General features: G+C 41.2%; 1 protein-coding gene across 6 annotated transcripts in view; it reads left to right on the top strand.

Annotated features, from left to right (window-relative positions):
* The window catches only part of MTUS2 (microtubule associated scaffold protein 2), a 253,012-nt gene that overhangs the window by 188,502 nt on the left and 41,179 nt on the right, over nt 1–23,331 (top strand). For 5 of the 6 annotated variants that reach the window (XM_032680343.1, XM_032680342.1, XM_032680341.1 and 2 more), the window contains 2 exons: nt 6,923–7,024; nt 12,151–12,359. In XM_032680343.1, coding sequence (XP_032536234.1) covers nt 6,923–7,024; nt 12,151–12,359 — 311 coding nt within the window. The remainder of the gene's footprint in view (nt 1–6,922; nt 7,025–12,150; nt 12,360–23,331) is intronic. The other variant, XM_032680345.1, reaches the window with a different exon arrangement.

Raw genomic sequence — 23,331 nt, 5'->3', positions numbered from 1 at the left:
TACATTAACAAGAGTGTGACCTGCAGCATCATTGGTCCTACTTCTTTGTTCAAGACTTGTGTGGCCACTACAGCTGTGTCCAGCTTTGGGAATCCTAGAACCAGAACAGTGAGACATTTTGGAATGAGAACAGCAGAGGATAACTAAGATGTTCAGGGGACTGAGGCACATGACTGGACAGGTCAGGAGGAGAGGCTGGGAGAGCTGGGCTTGTTCAGAGGAGGCAAAGATCCTGTTGCAGTGTTCAGTTATTTAATGGGAAGATATAGACAGAAGAAAGCCAGAGACTTCTCAGAGGTTCACATTGACAGGGCAAGAGACACAAGTTGCAACACAGGAAATTCTTATAATTTGGTCACCTGTGAAGGTGGTCAAACACAAAGCAGATTGTCTACAGAGGTGGTGAATCCTCCATCATTAGAGATACCTATAACTTCGATGAACAAAGCCCTGTCACGCAAACCACTCTGAGCAGGAGGATGGAACAGAGGACTTCAGAGGTCCATCTGACAAAGATGATGGTGCAAACCTATGTCCTATGAACATCTTAGGCCCACAGGTGAATAAATGTGTTGTTTTATAGTGTTGTGGCCACTTCTGCACATTCAGAAGTAACCCAAGACCAGAAATCTTCAGCTATAGGGTGGGTCTGTGCTGAGAAGCTGAGTGCATGGCTCCCACAAAGACAACAGGGCCTGCATGCAAATTGGGGAAAAAAAAAAAAAAAAAAAGTATGGGTCAATCATTGCGTATAAGGGATTGAGAAGTAGCTGACATCGGACCAGCTCTGCATAGTTTTTATTCCCTTCATGTAAGACAGTTTCATCTGTGGCCTCATCCCTTCCTGCTCTGGTCTTGTTTAGCCACATCCTTCTCTCAGAACATAGAAACTCACAGAAAATCCAGCTTGGAATCTCTAATCTACTGTCTTTTGAAACTTTGGTTCGCCTGATACTGATGGAGCTCTGGGCTCATTTGTTCGTGCCTGTGGTCCTGATCCAAATTTCTGAGCACCATGTTGCTGCTTGCTTCAGATCTCAATTCTGTCCACCAGGCTGGATGTGTCACCCAACTGTCAATGAAATTAGAGAGATGAAGGATTTTTATATTTTCCATGCTTTGTTGTGGGTTTGGTGGGATATATGTTATGACATACGTCTTTCAACTTGGTTATTATTCAATGTTTATCTCACAGAGAATTGACTGTTATCTCCCATAAGAAACATCTTCATTTGAATGCAATGACAATAGCAATAAGGAGTTATTTTGAGCAGCCTTTTTCTACTTGGCCCATTAAATTAAAGACATTCAAAAGCATTGTTCAAAAAACTCACACAGTCAATCCCTGTGCTTTTACAAGTACCAGTAAATGATATGTAACAGGGCAGGTTGTTAAATGCGATCGATCAAGATGAAAAGTAGGAGACCACTGTTATTACAGCTCTCACCAGCAAGCTCGTAGTGTAAAATGCCCTTCTTTTAATCAGTTTCTGCAAAATCCAGACAGAACAACGTCAACAGGAGGGAGAGGGATCAACTGAGGTCAGCTGAGGGGGGAAAACTAAGTACCAGTGCTCTTGCAGGGATAAAGGGAGAAGAGTTTGTTGCTGCTTTGTTCCCCCTTGACAACACTTTCCCTTAAAAGCTGAATAGGGAGTATCCAGTGGGTTACATTCACTGTACAGAACACCGGGATATGCAGCACTACGCTGCAGGTGAAAGTGAGATATTCAGCTCCAAGTTTGCCAACCTCTGTCCTGGGAACCACTCTAAAACATGCCATAGCACAACTGTGTGAGGAAGAATAACGTGCCGTGAGATCCATGTAAAATGGCAGAAAGAGAAGGAGTAGTTGTTTTAACTCTTCAGCTAGGGTTGGATGTTCTGAATTACCCTGAGATTTTCTATTCCAAAGAATGATTCGTTTTGTGAGGAGGGTTTTTTCCTTCTTTTTTTTTTTTTTTTTTAATACCAGATAAAGAGATTTTTCTTTTTAAAAGATGGAAAACAATCACTTTCAGCTGAGACAATGAAATAGTAGTTGTCCTTTTTTTCTCGTCAGATTGACTTTAAATTTGAAAGCACAAGTGTTAGCAGTTTCTACTTCAATAAATACATAGTCTTCTACATCTACTTATTTATTCAGTGTCTCATAGATCACAGGAAGGAGAGAGTCTCTAGAGAGAATTAGGCTGCTCATATTCTACAGAATCCGTCGTATTTCCAGCTTTACTCATTTTGTCTCAAACAATGCATGCAGAGATATGTTATTACTCACCAAGGACATGACTAGTCGTGGGTATCAGGGGGAAGGGCAGAAGAAAGCTCAAAGTGGCTCTCTCTGTCTATGAGTGACTGCAAACCCTTCTTTTTTTTAAACTTGTAGACTGCATTAGTTAACTTATAAAATACTCCGGAGAACAGCTGGAATCCATCTGAATGTAGTCAGTCCCACTGAATTGTTAATGATGTCTACAGCATGCTAGGATTTGTTTTGAATAAATACTCAATGTGCAATTTGTTAGCATGTTTTCAGTCTGAAGTGTGAAAGCAAATTGAAGCCTATCCCACCATACTGGCTTTTGAAGACTCAGAAAGCTACAGGCAAATACAAGTGCTGATTCTGCAGCAGCATTTGAGAAGATGTCTGAGATAAAGTGTATTTTGCTCTGATTCCTAGACTAGCATTCAGCAGTGCTGTGAGAATGGAGAAATGGCTTTGTTTGTCTGCAGTTTTTCCAAGTGATTTCTGGAATGTTTTGCCTTGTATTTCTAATTATTTTGCATTTCCTCCTTCTGGTTTTTTTGGAGCAGGCTGTGTGTTTTAATTAGGAAATGTAAGTACCTTTATAGAACTGTGCATCTGGATGCATTTTTCAGAAGCAAATGCTGCAAGCATACTAGTAGACAAGATGAGCGAATATTTATGCTCAAAGTTATCTTATGACCTGAAATATCCATTTCTTTACACAAATATAGCTTTTAAAAGACATGAAATATTGGGGGATTGGTAACATTAAATGGAATGTAGATTCATGTAAAAATTAATAGTTTGTGGCTTTGATTACCGGCTACCAGAGAGACAACTTCTTGCTGCATGAGCTCCTGTAGTGGAGGGGTTTGGCAGAGCCTTGGAAGCTGTTCCAGGAGGCCTGGAAGTTAGTGGTAGTTCTTGCTCTGCCAGGAACTTTTTGCTGGGAGGTTATCTACTAAGAGCCCTGAGTATGCAGCCAGAAGGAATAAAGCTAATATACAGGCATTTAACACAGAGCTAATTGGAATTTCATATATCAAGTCTGTGGGCAATAACACTAAGAGTTTGAAATAAATTTTCTTCCAGATCAGAGTTAATATACATTTTAAAAGATGAATTGAGAAGAAAATTCAAACACTGTGCAAGTTCAAGAAATACACACTCATGATGCCTTATTTCCTCTTGTAATTGCATTTTTTGTATTTTTTTATTTCATTTTATGATTGCATGCACAACACCTTTTGACATTTCAAAATACATTTGATGGAGTATTATTTGAGGTTTTACATGCATTCAGGCCTGTAATAACAACTAAAATGTTTGTCTTGTTTCCCGAGTTACTGTGGAGCATCAGACTTTTTGTGTGCATTTTAGACTTTGAGTTATTTCTAGTGCACTCCAAGCTAGAAAAGATCAGACTATATAACCTCTTGCTGTGCCATACCCTGTGGTCCTGCATATAATGCTGATCATTGCACCAATACTCTCTCTCAGATTTTTTAAACCTGAAATTCTATACTTCTGTGAAATGACAAAATCTGAGCCCAAATAGTTGTAATATAAACATTAATTTTCCCTGCAGAGGATTCACTTGAAATCAACATGTTCTCTGAATGTTTGTCTTTTAACCAACTAGCAGCCATTGTTTCAAAAGACAAGAGAAGAAGAATCCCCATTTTTAGAAAAGTGTTCAGCACAAGCTCTTCCTTGAGATCAGATGCTAGGGATGGTTATTCCCCTAAAATTTCCCTGTGGGTGATGAGTTTAGCAGAATGATAACAGTTTACTCCTGCAGACCATCCTTTCTTTTGCCTGCTGTGTGCTTTCTAAATCCCTCTCCTCTAAGGAGGGCCAGAGGACACCAGGGCCCTTCTACTTATGAAGGAGAAGTTGAATGATTATTAGCTCCATGTATCCCTCTCCTTGGCCTTTTCCCAGCAAGAATGTGCTAGGCACTGGCTCTTTCCTTGCTTCACAACTCCTCCTCACTTGCCCAGTCATTGCACTGCCACCCTACCAGACCTTAGGAGCTCTCCTTGTCTGGTAAACTGAAGGAGGGCAGTTATCCTCATTTCCCCCTCCTTGTTATTAATCCTACTTATCTGTCCTTTTCAAGATATCTATTTGCACCTTCTCTCTGCTGATCTCCCACCTTCTGAAGCTGATGTCTCTCATGCAGCTGCCCCTGCTGGTCAGCACCATCTCTACCCACGTGCAACTATCACTGCTCTCTGCAGACCCTGCCTTGCCCTCTGCAAAACAATGGTGTTCTCTGGGCTTCTCTGCTACTTTGCTCTGTTTTCTTTCAACCAAGCTCTAACTGGGGAATTGTTCCTCGCTTTGTGATTAAGGCTGGGGTTTGGGGGGAGCCTGAAAAAATTTCTCAGGTGTTCCCATTGAAAATGTCTCAAAAACAAAAGTAGTTAATTGTTTACATACCCTTTGCTGCTGAAAGCATAAGGAAAGCACACACTTTCCTTTACCATTGTCTGTGTTTGCCGTAGCAAAATTTATGGAGGAACTCGGTCTATGGCCCAATTGTGCATCATATTTTTGTTTTGAAAGCGACAGAAAAGCCAAAGCCTCATTACCATGAAAAAGTAATGCTTGAATCTGTAACTACATAAACTATGCCTTATAAAACAAGCTCTGGTTTTGTCTCACAGCTCCCATCTCAGGTTGCTTTCACAGCCATAAACTTATTTTATGTCCTGCTCAGTAGTAAAGTACAGTGCAATAGGTGGCAGACATGGGTAATTTATATCTTCAGTCACTTCATTGTGAAAAGTATTAATCCCAAATGAGAATCAACAAGTTGACTTTATAAACAGAAGAGAAAATGGAGATGGACAAAAGTAAAGGTATGAGGAAGAGTTCAGTCTTTACCAGCCCCTGACAACTAATGGTGTTATTTGCCTATGAATAGTGGAAGAGAGTCAAAGAGGGTTTTAGACCTTGTCCCATGCCACCCTCCCACAAACAGTTGGACACAAGGCTTGTGCAGGTGCATGTGCTCTTTGCAGAAGCACTCTGCAATTAAATGACGGAAATTATGAAGCTCAGCTTCTGGTGCATGTCAAATGCTGCGTCTGCAGCTCACTGCTTGCAAGTCCTGATGCAGACCGAAGTGGAAGTGTGAATGATGCATCAGAAATAAACCTAATACTGCAATTATGACTAGCTGTGGCTTTGGAGGGAGCAGAAACTAGTAATCCAGAAAGTGTCCCTGAAGATTATGATCCCCATATAAAATTATAACTTTTTTCCACTGCTGAAATAGATAGGTCACATTTACATTAAACAAAATGGAAGATAGTGCTAACTTTTGGACTACCACTGTCATTAGGCATCACCAAGAAAATACAATTTTGTTTTTCCTGCTTCAGATACTTCAGATTCTGTGGGACATTTTCCTATAAGATGTCTGTGAACATACTCATGAGAGAAGGGAAAATTAATAAGGCAAGCTTTATTTTTCCTTTATGACAAATCATTTGCCTTTAGATCTCTCTATTTTTCATGTGTATCTAGGGGCTGTGACACAGTCCTTCAGGCTAAAATTAAACCCTCAACAAACAATAATGGTAAAAAAGAGAAAAGCAAACAGGAAAATACATTAATGTCTCAGGGGGTTGTTTTTTATTGCTCTTTCTTCTTACTTCTTTGATGAATGTTTTCTACTTGAAATACTGTGGTTGTGACTGTCACACCATGGTCAAACAAGCAGGGCAGGACTTCACATTACTGCACTCAGCATGATCCCCACAGCTATTTTGATGGGAGTTGTGGGTGGGCAGGAAGGGTGAGCTGAACTTGGGTGGCCGCTCTGGCGTTCAGATGAAGTGGTATCTCCCTGGTACAAGAGGCAGTCAGTGACCGCATAACTTTGACAACTGACAGACCCTCCCGAGGCCCTACCCAGAGAGCGCCAGTGGTAGAAGGAATAATAACAGACAGAGTTGCCTCTCTGAAAAATTCCGTGCCCTGTTGAATCCCGAATTGGCACAGTGTCTTGTAGGTTTGTGCACTGAATGTGCTGCACATGTCTGTCCCTGCCTGACTTATTGCACAGGCAGAAACCCACTCTCCTGTGTCTGGGCGGCCACATCCAGCACAACTCTGACATGTCCTGCCTGCTTCTGGTTCAAGCCTATCTTCTGCCTGTATGAGACCGTCTTGGGAAAGCTGGTCACCAGAAAAGGCAGTTTCTTAACCTTGGAAAAATTTGATAGAGCAAGGACCTGCAGGTAACTTCAGTCAACTTCTCCTGCAGCCCAGAATGAGGATGTACAGCAAGGTAAAGGGACAGGGCATTGAACTCAGAAAAGATAGGGTGGGCTACCCATGTAGCTATTTGTGCCTTAGTGGCATTTGTCACTGTGCAGATGACTGAAAAACTAAGGTGGTATGTAAGGCCTTCTTTCGTCCTTCTTTAGTGCTGTGTATGTCAGCTCAACCACATGTACGCAGCCGTGTTTGCAGCTGTGGCAGGTTGGCATCCAACACTGAAGTGCTGTGTAGCATCATTCTGTGTGAAGTCTAGGGTGTGTATTGAAGAAATACTTGTATTTTGCCATTTTGGTATGTATCTCAGTGACATAGCTCTGCACAATTGTGAACAGAATTATAAAACAGATATCTTTCTAACTTTTTTTTTTTTTTCTAAAGCAGGTGTGAAGAAAGAAGTACAAAAAGATCAGGATGCTAACAGACCAGCTGTGTCATCCCCTAAGAAATCAGCAGTAACAACCACAAAGCTCCATTCACCAGGTATTTATGAACCCAAAAGCAGGGGAATCTAATCTTCAGGGAAGATTTAGACTTGTTGACTTTGCATCCGTTGTTAACACACTCAAATCTGAGACCTACTATTGCTAAGTGAGGTTTGATTGTGTCCAAGGTTCGTAAAGCTGGCTTTGAGTACAGCAGGCTTTATCATACCAATGCATGAGCTGAATAGACTTTTGTTTCTTTGTTACAACCATGCAATCATCTCTGCTTCAAAACAAAGAGTTGTTGCTATTACATGTTTAAGGGCATGAGAATATTTTTTTATCATTACAATTTTCTTATATAAAAAGAGAACAGATAGATATAGTGAAATAAGACACCTCACACAATTGCCTGGAGTGATAGTATATTACTCAGAATCTACTCTTACTTTTATGCAGAGGCATTAAATTTCCTGGGCTATTTCTACACATAATTGGAAAAGGGATTATCTATAGAAATGATCTTCAAAGTGCTATTGGGACATTGTCAATTTGCCCTTCAATACTGGGCAAACCACATGGTTTTAGCATTTCTGAATAATACCTTTATTTGTTTACTAAAATGAGGATAACTTGTTTCTCTTTATGTCTAAGTGTACATTGACAAATGTATAAGGTGCCTAAAGGCTTTTGTGAGTCTGGTCTTTGGTTGATGTAAATGCTTCTGAAATGAGCGTGCATGGCCCCACTAATTTCATTGTGCTTGAAGTTTATCTTCTGTTGCCTCATTTTTCAGACTCTACTTGGATACTTAAAATGTCATCTCTGCGGCTATATGATATGCGAGATATAATTATTGGGGTAGAACCCCACGTTGCTTTATTTGATAAAATATAAAGCATGTAGAACAGCTCTTCAGCTCCTATGACTTGCATCAGGACTCTCTTCATGTTTACTAAACTCAGTCCCTATTCTTCTCCTTCTCAACCAACAAAATCAAGAAAATGGAAGGTTAAATTTAATCTTCTCGGGCACCAGCAGGACCCACAATTCTTCTCCTTACAAAGATATTAGAGTAAAAAGGTGAACTTAATGATGTCCTCTGAATCATATAATTTACAGACTATTTTTCACCTGATGAGATCACCAAGAGAGATCCAGAGAAGAATCTGTTGCAGAGTGCCAGACCAGAACCTCACCAGTGTTTGTAACGGTCAGAGTCCAGTTTAAGCATCAGCACTGATTGTGGCTGTAGCAGCATGTTATAGCACAGCTGATTTGCTTCTTTGAGAATTAAAAAGCAAAATGGAAGAGTGGCATATTTGTACTGTATATTTGTCTTGTCAAGGAGACCTGCATTTCCACGGATGACTTAATGATTTTCAAGGCTTAAATATTTGGCGTATCCAATTCATGAGGCCTCAAAGATTTCTTCATTCTCATGAGAGGTTGAGTAACTGACCTCTATCCATCAGACTGATTTAGAATTTGTTCAGCTTGATTGTCTGAAATTAAGAGAATCTAAAGATGTTTATCACTGTAAGGATCAAGTAGGAAAATAAACCTCATCTTCACTTATTTTTCTAGAGTAGCCTTTGGCATTCTTTAAAATAACAACAGCAATAACAAAGCAATAAAGACAGACAATTTTTTCACCTACGTAACAATTTCAAAAATAGTCAAAGCAGCCATTGGACAGAGTGAGTGTAGCTAGTGCCAAGGGCAATAACACAGGCTTTCCTCCATCAGGATCACAAACTCCTGCATCATTTCCACGTTTTGATGAGAGAGCATGTTTCTCACAGGTAACTCCACCACAGCTACATCTGGCCATGAACAGGCTCTAAAATTTCTGAGTGCTGTTGTTAGATTGTTTTTCCTCTGTTACTGGTGTCCTCACATTCAGTTCCTTTTAATTAGTGCTGGTTTTTGACTGTCATACACCTTTTTTTAGGCTCAAATCTAATCTTTAGGATTTGAATCAGTCCTCCTGAAGACTTGCAAGGGAGTTTTGAGATGCAGAGACTTTTAGGGATCTCAATTTTATCTATTGATGCATTACCACCCCTGAAATCTTTGTCTAGGAGCAGGTGTCCCTGGATGCAGGTGCTCTCCTTCCACTCTATTTAGGACAGTGCTACCTTTTTCTGACATCTGTCATTGTACAGGCTGATTGATATTAATTGTTTCAAAGTAATTTTTTCACTTTCCTTACCAGAATGTCAGAAATTGGACAGTTAAAAGGCAAATAAATTGCATTCCCCATCTAAGTCCTCATGGACTGTATTAATTATGAGTATAGACTTGTTATGTCTTCTTGGTTCAAACACTCAGGTAGATAAAAAAGACTTGGGAGTTTTGAAGCAGATCAAAGAGGTTCAGTGATTTCAGCGTACACTGGGTCTGCCCCCCTGGTCCCACCATCAGCAAAAAGGACATTCAGGATCAGGGCCAGCATCATTAATATATACCCTGTTTTGTGTAGAGCAACAGAAGAGAGACATCAATGGCAGAATAAGCTTAGTAAGCTGCCTTTCAGACCCAAATGAACCGAGAAATTCAGATTTATCCCTGAGGAGAATAGCACTGTTTAATTTAGAAGGGCAGCTTATAATACTGACAAGGACAACACAGAGATGTGCACTTCAAATCTTCCAGTGAACAGGAAGGCTAGAAAGATATAAGACAAAACAACCTGATCGGTTTCTGTTTTAATTAAAACTGGACTGATTTCAAGGACTTTCCTCTACGCTTCTCCCTAAGCTTTCTGTTGTAACATCATTGTGCTGCTTACACTACCCAAGATTTTTATTCTAAAAAGACAGATATTTATGGGTGTTGGCTTTATGAATTTCTTATTTTGCGATATTACCTACTGCCCAGTTAAGAGCCCTTTGACATGAACAGAAGAATCTGTAAGAAAATACCGTTCCTGCAAAAAAATATTCACAGGGTTTAACTGACAAAAAAATGGATAAAGGGCAATAGTTGAACTCTCTGGCTGAACTCTCTTAATGACAGAAACTCCTTGTATTGTACTACTTAGGTCTTGCAGCAGCATGACACTAGCCTCTACATGTTGCGAAACCTGGTATTCTTTTTTTGCAAATTCAAGTCATGGACACAAAGAGTTTCAAAGTTTGTTTTGCACTTGTAGCTCTTTGCAGTTGTACCATGAGATAGTTGGAGACATGAGGGAGCATCTCTGCTGGAGTTAGATCCCTGTAAGTTTAGTCTGGAGCCAGGTCGTAGTTGGGCAAGTTGGAAGATATGCTCCCAATAGCTCCACACAAGTTGAGGACCTGAAAAAGTAGGAATAAGTTCCTGGGGTATTGCTCTGTCAAAGCCATACTGTTTCCCTGCCTCATCTAGTAAAATTACCCTAAGGATCCATTTGCACACTTAGGCCACGGTCTTAAAGATCTAAAAGGTCTAAAGCACATCTGACAAAATTACCTCTGGAACAATACTCCACTTTACAAATTGGCTCAGAATCATACCATCAGAGGCATCTTTGTGGAAGGATTCTTCAGGTTTTTAGGAAAGGCATAGGTAGTATCCACAGCAGAAGACTGTCCCCTATTACATTCATTGCTGAAGACTGGTTGGAGACATTGTTTCTGCATTGTTTTTCAGGAACTGTATTCTACCAGACTGTAAAACTACAAACTGTCATTTTTTTTTCATATTCTTGCATACCTGACCCTTTCTGCTAACATAGAAATGTTCCAGACCCATACCCATCATCTCTAGTAACACATGGGACTAAGGTGTCTGACTCTTATTTTCTCCCCCTTTCTTACTGACTTTAGTTCCTAGGCTAACAGCTGGACACTAACGGGAGGATCTGTGGAAGAGAGGCAGAGATTCCTGGCCAGTATTCAGGAGTGAGTTAAACAGTATATCAGCTGAGGAGAGACTGAGGGTAGCAAAAAAAAAAATCAGTAGGCTGTGCAAAGGTGATGTCCAGCTGGCCATAAATGTTTGCAGAGGAGAGTTCTCAGAAAGCTGGAAAGGTAAAGACAAAACAGATTGTCCGAGCGCTGGCTTGAGCAGCCTGACACTACCAGAACACTGCCTCCTCTTGCTTCATCCTCATAACTGAGTATATCCAAAGAAACTGATAGCTGACTCAAGCAGGATATGAACTTAGGAAAAAAGCCTCACTGCCCTTCAGTGGCTTACCATGAGCAAGCTTTAGTTCTTGTGCAATTCACGTGAATGTGGCACTGTATTTGAGCTGATATCCTAAACACAAGCTACACTAGTGCTTTCAGATGTTTGTACAGGATCGGGCTTGCTTCAAGCCCACTTGGAGCACATCAGAGGAGGCAGAGTCTGGGTCTATTTCTTCTGGCAAACCATATAGCGATTCTGGTGTGACCAATGATGCAGAGAGAGCAGCCATGCAGAGCCAGTGATGTAACTCATCAGCCTTACACAGTACGTGGTGGCACTTGCATACATATCTGTTAAATGCTGCAACTTTAGATGTGTTGTAAGGGTGAGAGCAAGGGGAACTGTCAAGGTAGACTGCAGTATTGTTGATAAAAAAAACCTGTGATATTCCAATAGCAAGCAACCCATACTGTGTTTGCATTCAGGGAGGGACAGCTCCGGTTCCTCATTGACCTATTTGGAGGCAAAAGGAAATCTACAGAGGCAAAGGAAAACTGGCACCTCTGTCAAGTCACCAAGCATGGGGTTCAGGTGGACAAAGAAATCATATGCAGAGTATAAATGTCACATAGCTGTTTTCCACATCCACAATAAGATAAAGGGAATCTTGACCTGGAAGTACCCATTTCTCTCACTGCCATTTAAGAGAACCCAGCATTGCGCATCAAGATGCAGACTTCTGTTCTTGTAGATGTCTAACACAGGTGAGGTGATTCCTTCCTCTAACGTCAGTTCTTGGTGATACACTCTTAGGACAGCTCTTCCCAACTTGTACAAGACCTTCAGGCTCAGAGCCTGAGGTGATATGACTGCTAAAAAGCTTTGAGCTTTGGCCTCTAGCCACGGTGTTCTTGCTTTTTTTGAAAGTCTTAAAGTTCTGTGTGAGTGCTACAGACCATTTTTGCTTTTGTAGGGATGAGTCCCAAAGGTCTAAAAAATATATAAGGATGATGTCTATACATATAAGTAAGTGACCTGAATGGTCTTTTCTTCTCTCCTTTGTAGGACATCCCAAGCAAAGGCCAACCACCCCAAAGAATGGGTTCTCCCCCAAACCAGGAGATGGTCGAGACACTGAAAAGCAGTTCATTCAGAGATTGAAGGAAAAGTGTGATGAGCAGTCCCGGCAACTAATTAATATTCAAGATGAGCTTAAAAGGGCCAGCTGTGGCTTTGATGTCTTTGCTATAACAACACAGTACTTTTTCAGGCAGGTAAGTGCAATGGGTACTTCTTACCACTGAAAAGATACTTCGGCTTTACATCTGTCCATTGCCCAAAGTTGTTCCACAGTCACTGAAAAGTTGTTCTTGGGACCAAAGCATGTAATTTCTTTGCAACAGTTATTATGAAAAGGGAATTAAAATTTCATAGAATCGTAGAAGGAAAATCTGCAATGGCAAAGGGAATCTGGCACCTTTGTCAAGTCACCAAGCTTGGGATTTGGGTGGCCAAAGTAATCATGTGTTGATTGTAGATGTCATCCGGTTGTTTAGGTTGAATAATTTGATTCCATATATTTGAAATTAAAAGTTTAGGAACTTGGAAAAGGAAGAATTTTGACTGAAGTATTTGTCACAAGCATAGAGGGGCTTCGGGATGTTTTTAAGAGTGAAGTCTCAGTCTCTGACCAGTACAGCTGGAATAGAAAGTGTAACTGAGATATTGACACTTGTGAGCAACTGCAAAAACAATCCATGCATTTAGTCAACCAAAGGTGTTAGATGAAGGAAACAATTTTCTTTCTCTGAAAAGTTATCTACTCTTCCCGTTCCCCTTGGATCAGGCAGAGTGTCTCTGTTACAGTTGCCAATTCCTGGAGAGGTTAGAATAACATTATCTCAGCATTTAGAAGATTACACTCCTTAGGTACAGAGAACATAAAGAAAATGTTGTCGGTAATTAGCAAAGCTTATTTATTAACTAAACTCAAGTCAAAATGAATACATTTTAAGATCACAAATGCAACCATGAAAGACTTGTAGGTCTTACTTGTTTCAAAAGCTGTTTAGTGGGAAATGTAGCTGGGTTGTAAGGTCCAGGCCTGGTTCACACGATGCCCATGTATTTTATACCATCCCAGGTTAAGCTGGTGTCCCAACTACTTTGTAAAAACTGAGAAAATCACCAATGGTAGGACTCAAGATTCGGATAATATTCTTGATTGTCTTTTTGTCTACTTTTGGAAGAAACAAGAATAAACTTTGTGTTAAATGATAGAAAGAAAACCAAGAAAACAAAACTCAGATTCAATCAGTCTTTACAAATTCTGAAATATTTTATTTAGTTTGGGGTTTTTTTTATATTTGTGGGAAAGGTTACCTTTGAAAAAACAACCACAGTTCACATTGTTCCCTAAGAAGGAGCTGATCTTGCCAGGGGGAGCTTCACTCAACTGAAAAAAACGAGGGAATTTTTAAAATGTCCTAAATATTTTAAATAACTTCCCAGGAGATCTTCTGCCTCTATTTTTCTTTAGGCTTGACATTTCTGGACTTGCTGGGCATTTCTAATCTTTTTCTTTTTTTTTTTTAGCTGACTGTGGAGTATTAATCCTTGTTTAAGTCAGAGGAAAACAGAAAAAGGCAGAGCACTGTCTGCTCATCTTTGTCTATACATTGCCCACTAGGGAGAGATTTTTCATCACATGCCTCATTCACAATTTGATAAAGGAATTCTGGAAGCTCTGGTATATTTTCTTCATCTCTTCTGGATATGCTTTAAATGAGAGCAGCTGCTGCAACTGAGCTTTGAGATGGCTCTCATTCTGTTGGTGCATGTTATGTCTGTCCTGAGAATGCCTCCTGAACTGAACAACTTAGGGATCTTTCCTGGCCAAGCATACCTGTGCCTCATGTTCCCAACTCCTTTGTACTTTGTGCTATCAGGTCAGCTCGGGATTGCAGTAGTGCCTCTCTTGAGTGCCTGGAGGTGAAAAATAATACACTTGTGGAATTTCAGACCTCTCCCAGGCAAAGACAACAAAGGCTTCCCTGGGTGAGGAGACGTACAGGCACTGTGAGCCTACCAGTTCTCCATCAGGAACCCAGATGTGGTGCCTAAGTTAGCAGTATGGCTGCTTTAGCCTCCATTTCCAGTGCATGCAGGCAAGTGAGCACTTTGAGAAGACTACTTAAAGAACCAAAGGTCTGAGTTTCTGCTTGAGGTGCTTGCCTGTCTTGTCTGAGACTTCCAGGGAGGCTTGAGACTGCTGCTAAAGTTGAGAGCCTACATGTAATGGGACAATCTGGGACTACTCAAGTAGTTGTGTAACTGGGCAGTTGGCTGTCTTGCAACATAGACACAAAATCCCAAGTTTTTGAGTGTCATTAGAAAATACGATCTGTAGACATTTTCTGAGATGACATTATTGTTTGAAAGCTTGAACAAAAGTGTGATAGCTGGCTTTGAGTTAGGGCAGCATGGGAAAAAAAACTTCTTACACTATAAAAATAATAACAATTGTGTGTGTTTCTGAGAAGCCTGCAGGCAAAATGGTTGAGATCTGAGTGGAACTGCGGTTTGGCAAAGGAAAAATACTCATTTAGGAAAAAGGTGTGGCCTTATTCCAGAGAAGTTTGGGGTTGATTTGTCAAGCTGGAGTTCCACTCTGTTCAGCAGAGGGCCCAATCCTATTTTGGTACTAGAGAGTGTCTTTTAGGTTTTTAGTCTCCTGTGTTCAAATTTTAGTATCTCTCTCTCTCTCCTTACCCCACACCATAACAATGTCCAAAACTTAAATTCTGTTAGAAAATGTGCTCTGAGCCAGCGAGAACAGGATTGAATCCTAGAAAAAGCCCAAGGACCAGTGTTTTACATGCAGGTAGGAGTCTGCCCATGGCCGTGGCTCTCTTGTCTCACTCACATTGTTCCTGTTCCCTCTTCAAAGCTGGGGAAAGCTCCAATGCAACAGACATGTCCAATAAACATGTCCAACAGACATGTTTAGCTGAAGAAAGAAGTGTCCGTATGTAATAGTGTTGAACCACACTAGCAACTTCTTTGAGAGCTTTCCAATTTTAGGCACTTGTTGTAGCAACCTTCAGATTACATGACCATTTTCTTTGAGTTTTGTTGGATTTGTTTTCTGGATGTTTCGGACTACTGCTGAATAATATCCTGGAATCATCTCTCTTTCTTAGTTGAAAATGTTCTTAATGGGCAAGATTCATTTGACTGACATCAAGGAGTGCACAACATGTAGCAGTATTTAATACAGACCCTTTAAATGCCAGCTAAACCAATTTGCTATATTCGGGAAAAGCCTAGGCAACCTAAGCAGGTGATAACTGAGGCAGTAGACGCAAAAAAATTAAAACAGTGGTTCTGACATAAGCATTTAGCTAATTATGAAAAATAATGATTACAGTGCTGGTAGGGAGCATGGCTTTTAATTATTATTTAATTAGCAGATGGTTTAAGACCTTCGTATGTGCACATATGACTCTTGTTGACTTTGAGAACTGCTTCAAATTTATTCTGAAGGGGAGTAAATTAACTTTATCCTTAATGTCAGATGTTCATCGTTCCAATACAACCCTTGTGCTGTGAGGTGTTCTCCAAAGTGAACTGTCAGAAGCTGAAGTGGTACTATGAAGAGGATACCATGAAGATTTTTTAGAGCAAATATCTCGAAGGGTTCCCCTTGATTGGGGTCGGTCCTGGCCTGCTCTGGCTTGTTAGCCCAGTGACAGTGACAGTCCTGGCCCAGTTTCAAGTCCTGTTCAGAGACGTATCCAGCAATGATCCCTCTTGGAAGTGGTAATAGTGCCACCTAAAGGACAGTAACCCGAAGTGACAAATTCTAGAGGAAAAATCCTTCCAGACATACCTAGGGGGAGAATAAAAATCCACTTTAGTGTCTCTAAAGGGACACTAGTACACTGATAGAAGACATGTTTGTGCTGAGGGCTGTCATGGCCAAAGTGCGCCAAGGCCCTGGAAACTGGGCTAATGGCTCTCTACCAATCCAAGCAGTCAAAAAGTGGAGTCCCAATAGCAAGTTCTACCTCTGAAATTTTAGAGTCGAACTCCAGAGCTACAGTGCATGTGAGGGAAGGGATACTTTCTGAGCTGCAGATCCCAAGGGTAAGCACAGATAAGGGAAAGGGTTACTCTGAGGTAGTCTGTCCCACGCTCTGCTTGGGCATGAAGGAGTTTCCAGACCTGCAGTGTGGCCTCGTGCTGCAGTTTTCATCATGAGGGAGAAACTGCTCAGGACAGACCCCAGCACTTGAGGTCAGTCAGATCAACTGAGTAACCAGACAAATGTCCTGAACAAGAGTTGGGACAACACTGCGGGACTTGATGGCATTCCAGAACTTTGTGTCTACCAGCACTGGGAAAGGTGTGTCACTGGTAACCGGTGTGTGTTTTTGTCTTCACATCTAAGCGTGAGTTACTTTTGAGTGGGTGTACAATACACATCTTACAGACAAGTAAACGCACGTAGCAGTGTCCTGCAAAATTTAGGATGGACAAGGAAAACCTTTCCCCTCATTTGAATAAAAGATAGATGTCTGCTTGTGTGTCTTTTTCAGAGTAATGTTTCTGTTCTGTGAATGGACAGTATGCCACCCAGTGTCATATAACCTCCTTGGCCAAATGCTAATGACTGCTTGTGCTAGAGGCAAAAACGGTCACACTATTTATAAGTTCCTTGGCACTTCCCACTATTACCTCCAAAACATTAATTTGGGCTAACATTTCAAGTGATTATCTCAGGCTGAGCTGAAAATGGTTTGTTTTCACAACTGTCTCAGAAGTTTAGGAGAAATATATCTGTTGTTTGTGCCTCATGGTGGCACAGTGGTAAGAAGTCAGCACTTGTCAGAAAGGCTGACCTTCTAGCTTTCAGGGGTACTGCTTTCCCAAGAATAGTCCTTAGAAAAGTGCCACTCCTTCCTCCTTACGATTACATCTTGGCTAGATGTTCTGTATTGAGCAAGTTCAGTCTTTTCATTGCTCCTGCTGGAGATCAGAGCAGTCAGAGCATATCACTATTTTCACTCTGTATCTTGGAAAACAGACACATTGGACTCATCGAACACTAAAAGTTTAGGGGCATGAATCAAACTCATTTTATTGTTAGAAAAACAAAACACTTTTTTTATTTGGGAGGAAAAAAATTAGAAGCTTTGTCATCATTTAGAGCTTTCTAAACTGCTTTTTAAGGCGAAAATCGCAAGATTTGGTATTGGGGGCTACTAGTTATGGTAAAACAGAGGGGTAAGAATCCAGAAGTTCTCCTTTACTTGCAAGCCTTATAATGGAGACTCTGTAATGCAGCTTCTGTGGGACATGCAGGCCACTCACACATGGTCAGTCTAACCAAGGAATGGATCAGGGTTTGTGAAATGAAGGAAATTACCTTCTGCAGGCCCCTGATTATTTGCTATGGATGCTAAAATACAAGCAGTGAGTAGGTAAGGCATAGAAACATTAAAGCCCCTAAAATATCTTTCTTCTCCTGATCCTCTGGATAACTGAACATTACACTGCTTCCAGACAGTGTGGACAGCTCTGTTTCAGTCCCTGCAAAACAGAAGAAAAAAAGTGTAGGGGACTCTTGGCTTCTTCCCTCTGTCTTCAGTGGCCTTCTCACAGATACTGCTGCAACAAATAGCACAAATTTTGGTTTTGGGAGGTGGAAGAATATGCTTCCATGGGAAGCACTGGTATAGTTACATGGCCTTGTTTTGACACAACACCTAAAATTAGAGTATGTTTGTATCCCTTCCCTGGAGAAGAATTTTGTTAGTTACACATAAATATTTCAAATTTTGAGACAAAAAAGAAAAAGCCCCAGGCATTTTAGTACTCCTTTTGAAGAGGTTTTAAATGACCATTAAAAATTAAAGAGCTCTTTATTTACATGTTGTCCTTGAGGAGAAATATATTTAAAGTGTTTGCCAAGCATCAGGTAAAAGTGAACTTATTTTCTCCCTTTGTTTGTATTATTGATCTCTGCATAAGCAACTGACTTTCACAGCTTTGATTTCATGCTGCATTCAGAGGAAAAAAGTAGAATAAGAATCAGGAGTGGCTCTTGTGATGGTGTCAGCCTCCAAGAAGGATAAATGTCTTCTGGTGGGCTTGAGTGATTTGGCAACACATTTGGAGTGGAGTGAAAAGTAGTGATGATTAATACAGTCCAGTGCTATTGTGGCCTCTGTTCATGCAGGGGACAGACAAAACCCAAATCACAGTGTTTTTTGGCTGTTCTTTGAGTTCAGCAAAGGAGTCAGTGGAAACGCATAGTTAAGGGTCCCGTTCTTTTCAAGCAACAATGGTCATGCCATTCTCAGGTCACATCGACACCATGGATTGCTGAATAACTGTTCACTTTTCAACCTATTATTAGCTTTGGCCTCTGTTTCTGCGATAGGGAGCTTGGGAGTTCAATTGTTTGTTTTCTCCAGGCCAGAAGACAATGTGAGAATCTCTATCAGAGATAGATGCTCAGCTTCAACCCCATCAGTAGTCCAACGTACTTGTGCTTACTGGGAAAAAAAGCCCTGTAATCATCACATTGCCATCCAAAGAAATCCAATATGCGTCTGGGCAGGGTTTGTTAGAGCCATGGCTTTGTGTCATGGTTTGAGATAGCCCAAAATCCAATTCTCTACCTCCATTCCCCCTCCCACATCTCAACCCAATGTGAGATGGGTTCTTCCAGGTAAAACACAACCAGACTCAAAGTGGGGGAAAGGGAATATATTACAGTGACTGTACAAATAAATACTACAATACATTATACACAACCTTAGCTATCTCTACTATGACATAAGTATTTACAATGGATCAGATCTCTTCTCCCCTCCAAATAAAATCCAGGAGGGAAAGAAGGACAGATCCCTTCCAGTCTCTCAGGGTAGCAGCTTCTTCAGAGTAGCAGTCACTAAGCAGCAGCATCTTCTAAGGCAGCAGGTTCTCTCTCTCTTCTGTTTCTTGCAGCAGCTGATAGCTGGATCTCTGCCAGCACACACGAGGGGGTATCCCCCTCGGCCACTCCTCTCTCCAACGAGGGGTCTTCCGTGGGCTGCGTTTCCCAGGACAAGGGCGCTATCACCACGTCATATCACGAAGCACTGGGGGTCTTCGCGACAGTCCTTATCTTCGGGGGACTCAGCCCCTTGCAGAGCTCCTGTGCCCTGCCTCAAAGATGGCTGCAAGCTTCTTTGTAGCTTGCAGCAAGGGAGGGCCTCAAGGTCAACCTCCACACACCGTCCTGGCTGAGCTCTCAGGACGACTGAGCTTCTTAGCTCCTTTACTCCATTTAGGACTTCTAATCAGTAAGAGTCCACCCCCCTCCATTTTTGGAGGGATCTCCAAGGAAGTTTAGGGGAGTTTTACAGTCCTTACCCCCAAGCTTTCTCTCTGTAGAAACTTAGTTCTGTTCTCTGCTGCTGGTTCTCTACCTCGGCTTGAGCAGCTCTGAGTCTTCCTTGGCTGCGTGCTGTTTCTGCTGCTTCTCTGGTTTAGGTCTTATCCGTTGGCTTTTAACCATAACCTCTGGACGCTGCCGCCGCTTCTGCTCTGTCTCTGCTCACTCACGATGGAAAACATCCTCCAGCTTACAGCTACAGACACATAGTCCAGCTTAACACTGTTCCAAGTCTCTGTAGCCCCCAGCTGGGGCTGGGGGGGGGTGGGCAGAGGCCCCCCCAGAGGGCTCCTGCCCTCTCCTCATGGCTTTTCACAACATGGCCACCTCTTCTAACCCAAAATTACAACTCTTCTCTTCCGTTTGGTTGTGGTATGTTTACATTTTTGCAGGAGCGCTCATTGGACAGAATTTCAAAACTTCCAGGGGTTTCCACCCCTTGGGGTCTACCACTTTTCTTATCCTCTGGGGAAAACAAAGTCCAAACCACTACACTTTGATCTGTTGATACCAAAATATTCCAAAAGATATGTTTTGGACTCAAGGAGTCTGCATTTTGCCACAAATACATTCCCTTAGGGCAAAGTGGCATGTCCAATAATGATGTTTATAGGCATCATAATAATATTAACAATAATGATCAATGCAATAGAACTGAAGTTTTTTCAAGTTATTTTACTTCTTCCACAGTCTAGTAAGAGGAACAATCTATAACAAAGGTCTGTCAATTCTAAATGTCCATCGAACCAATGATGTGCCAGGTTTTTAATTGTAGAAATAATATGGTTTTAGCCATCACAAAACATAAAGTCTAGTTTCACTTGAAAAATCAATCTCTACCTTCTTATTGTCAGTGCAGTATAACCTGTTTAAGTTAACATTAGCTTTTATTTAATCAAGTTACACAGAACAAGTTACAAAAGGATGTCTGGATTGAACTGGGTGTGTTGAAAACAGATACTACTTGGCTGACTTAATGTATTCCTCTTTTTTGAGCTCCATATAATGTTCACATTAGAAATCAAGACATTAAAATTTTTGTTATCCTGCAGTTATCCCAACAGAGTGCTAGACATTTTACAGATGACATAAAGATGATGTTGCAGTCCTGAAGTGCTTAGCACCTAAATAGGCAATAGCCCAATTAAAAGTGGGGAGTCAAAGTGACTGAGTCAGGAGATTACCCTATGTTTAGTTTATTAGGGGATTTATATGAGGAAATAGTCATGTGTTTGTGTGCATGGGTACATACATCTGCATGCACACAAGCACACATGTATGGTCTGGTCTACTTTTCATGTATCCTCTGGGAAGACGTGTTTTCAGTGACTCTATAAGGGATAGCGCTGGAGATCACAGCGTCTGGAATCACCAACAGGGTCACAGTTACAGGTACCAAGGGAGAAGGACCAGACAGTGAGATGACCTGACTGCATCACCTAAGTGCAATGTGAGGGCAGCCAAGGAGTCCCACATGCATTGGGTGGTGCAGAGACAGAAATGGTTGTGTGTATGTAGCTCTGTGAGCTGTAAAAGAGAGCCCAGCGAGTAGTTTCCCTTCTGCAGACAGGGATATTCCCACTGTTCATGTTCATTTGCACCAAGCAGGTGTGATGAATATTTTACATCCCACACAAGTTCGTCCCATCTGCCCTTGGCAGTGTTCCTGTGGCGCAGCACATGTCTCTGGGCAGTTGCAGAAATGAACAGCAGTACATGTCCTCAGCAGCACCGCTGGGCTGATGGCTGCCTCCCAGGCAGACAGGCTCCACAGCTGTTCTTATTGCCACACTCTGATTTCATCTGCGAAGGAAAAAAGGCTGCATTTCTTCCTTGTTTTTTTCTTGAGAAAAGTGACCTTGGTATATATAGTGTAGAGAACTCTGTTTGGAAAGACCTAAAAAAGGAGCATGTATATACTGAATGCTACTGCTAAAGTAAAGAGGCCAAAGTAAAACTGCAATTTAGTGCACTTATCACAAATATAAACACAACATCTTGTCCATTAAGCTAACTAATCACTAGTTCTTGTAGAGGAAAGCTAAGATACCTTTATAGACATATATATATATGTAGCAGATGATTGAATGGATTCATAGAATCATTTAGGTTGGAAAAGACCATTAAGATCATCAAATCCAGCTGAAGTGTAATGTTGAGGCATCTGCTTTAATCTGCCTCACATTTAACTCCAGGCAGGAGATAAGCACCAAGGCAGGTCTTCAGATAGGCAAAGCCCCCCCTGCCCTTTGGAGAGGCAACAACAACTCGCAGATAACTTGCAGGTTAGGGAAAGATGTGCTTGATAGGTGTAAGTGCCTACAGAGTTATTCTGTCCTGGAAAGTAGAAGGAAAATGTTCATGAGCGACTGGATATTGTCCATATATCTGCATTTCCAGTAGGGTCCATGTTGCAAAAGAAAATGGTTTCAGGATTTCTTTCTGCTCTGACTGTAAAGAAACAGAGATCACCTCCTTATTTGGTACAGGCTTCCAGATATTTGGCCTGATCTTTTTTTTTGCTTTCACCTTTTGCTAACTGATATTCTTAAAAACAAACACATTACAAAGGAGCATAACACACTCAAAGCAATGGCTAAATGCATTAAAAGGATTAATTTAGAAATAAGCATGGAACATTTGGATATATGCCATATATTTGTGTAGGTACCATACAATTGACCATAATGCTTGAACTTCTTTCCCATAGTGTTGGAATATCTTCTGTTTTGTGTAAAATTTAATTTCACCTATCTTTAGTTAAAATGAGATGCTAGAAGTTACTGAGTTTTAGGTGCATTTTAAAAAAATTGTTCCGTCTTCTTTCCCCTGCCCCAAAGGTGTTTTTAAATGTCATTTGTAGAAAGACTCCAGGTTATTTACTGTATTCTCTCACCACAGCATATTCCTAAACTACAATGCTCTGCTGATATAACTCTGTCTCTCCAAAATTACTGTTGCAATCCCAGGGGGTGAGAGTGTAAATATTGTAAGTCTTCTTATGTAGATCCATCAGCAGATGCATTCTGACCTGATGCGCGAGAGGGATTTTGTGGCGTTGTAGTGGAACTTTCCCTGTTGATGAAAATTCCTTGCAAATGTGAGGTTGTTCCAGTGCAAAGCAAGGCTTGAAAATACAGGTAGACTATGATTACTATTCTTACCTTAAGCATTTCAAGACTGTGTGCCACATCTGCAAAAACCTCTCATATAGACATTCTGACAGAAAAGCATCACTTTCTTTATAATTGGATTTCTTATTTGATCTTCAGTTCTTCAGGTACAATTTCATATCCCCTTTGCAGTCCATGTGGATTGTGGTTACAGATTTTAGCAGCTAGAGACCCACATATTTGATTAGCGGACTGCAATCTGCTTACACTTTGAGCATATAAAACCAATGTGCTCATATTCCCACTGCTTCAGTTTTGAGGAGTGATGGATGCAGCAAAGCCAGGCTAAAGCCAGCTCTGCCTAAAGCTGTCTTTCAGTACAATCCTGACTTCCCTCTGTGCAAAGCAAAGCCCAAGACTTCTTCCCTTCACCCCCACAATTCTGGCTGATACTAATCACACAGAGAGCCTGGCTCAGAGAGAGTGTTTGGACCTGTCAGTAATATGGAGTGATTTGGATCAAGGGAGCTGAGCCCGTTCAAACAAAATGTGTTGAAATGCAACCAGATGTTAATGAATAAATGTAAATGCAGAATACAGGTCATACCTACAGAACCATGTTCTGGACGTCAGCTGTAAGGGAGCAACTCCAGAAGTAATTAGAGTTTCTGCTGTCAGCACAAATCA

Source organism: Chiroxiphia lanceolata, chromosome 2 (genome assembly GCF_009829145.1).
Source record: "Chiroxiphia lanceolata isolate bChiLan1 chromosome 2, bChiLan1.pri, whole genome shotgun sequence".
Classification (NCBI taxonomy): domain Eukaryota; kingdom Metazoa; phylum Chordata; class Aves; order Passeriformes; family Pipridae; genus Chiroxiphia; species Chiroxiphia lanceolata.
Note: the sequence above shows the minus strand (reverse complement) of the source record. Positions and strands in the feature narration are given on the sequence as shown.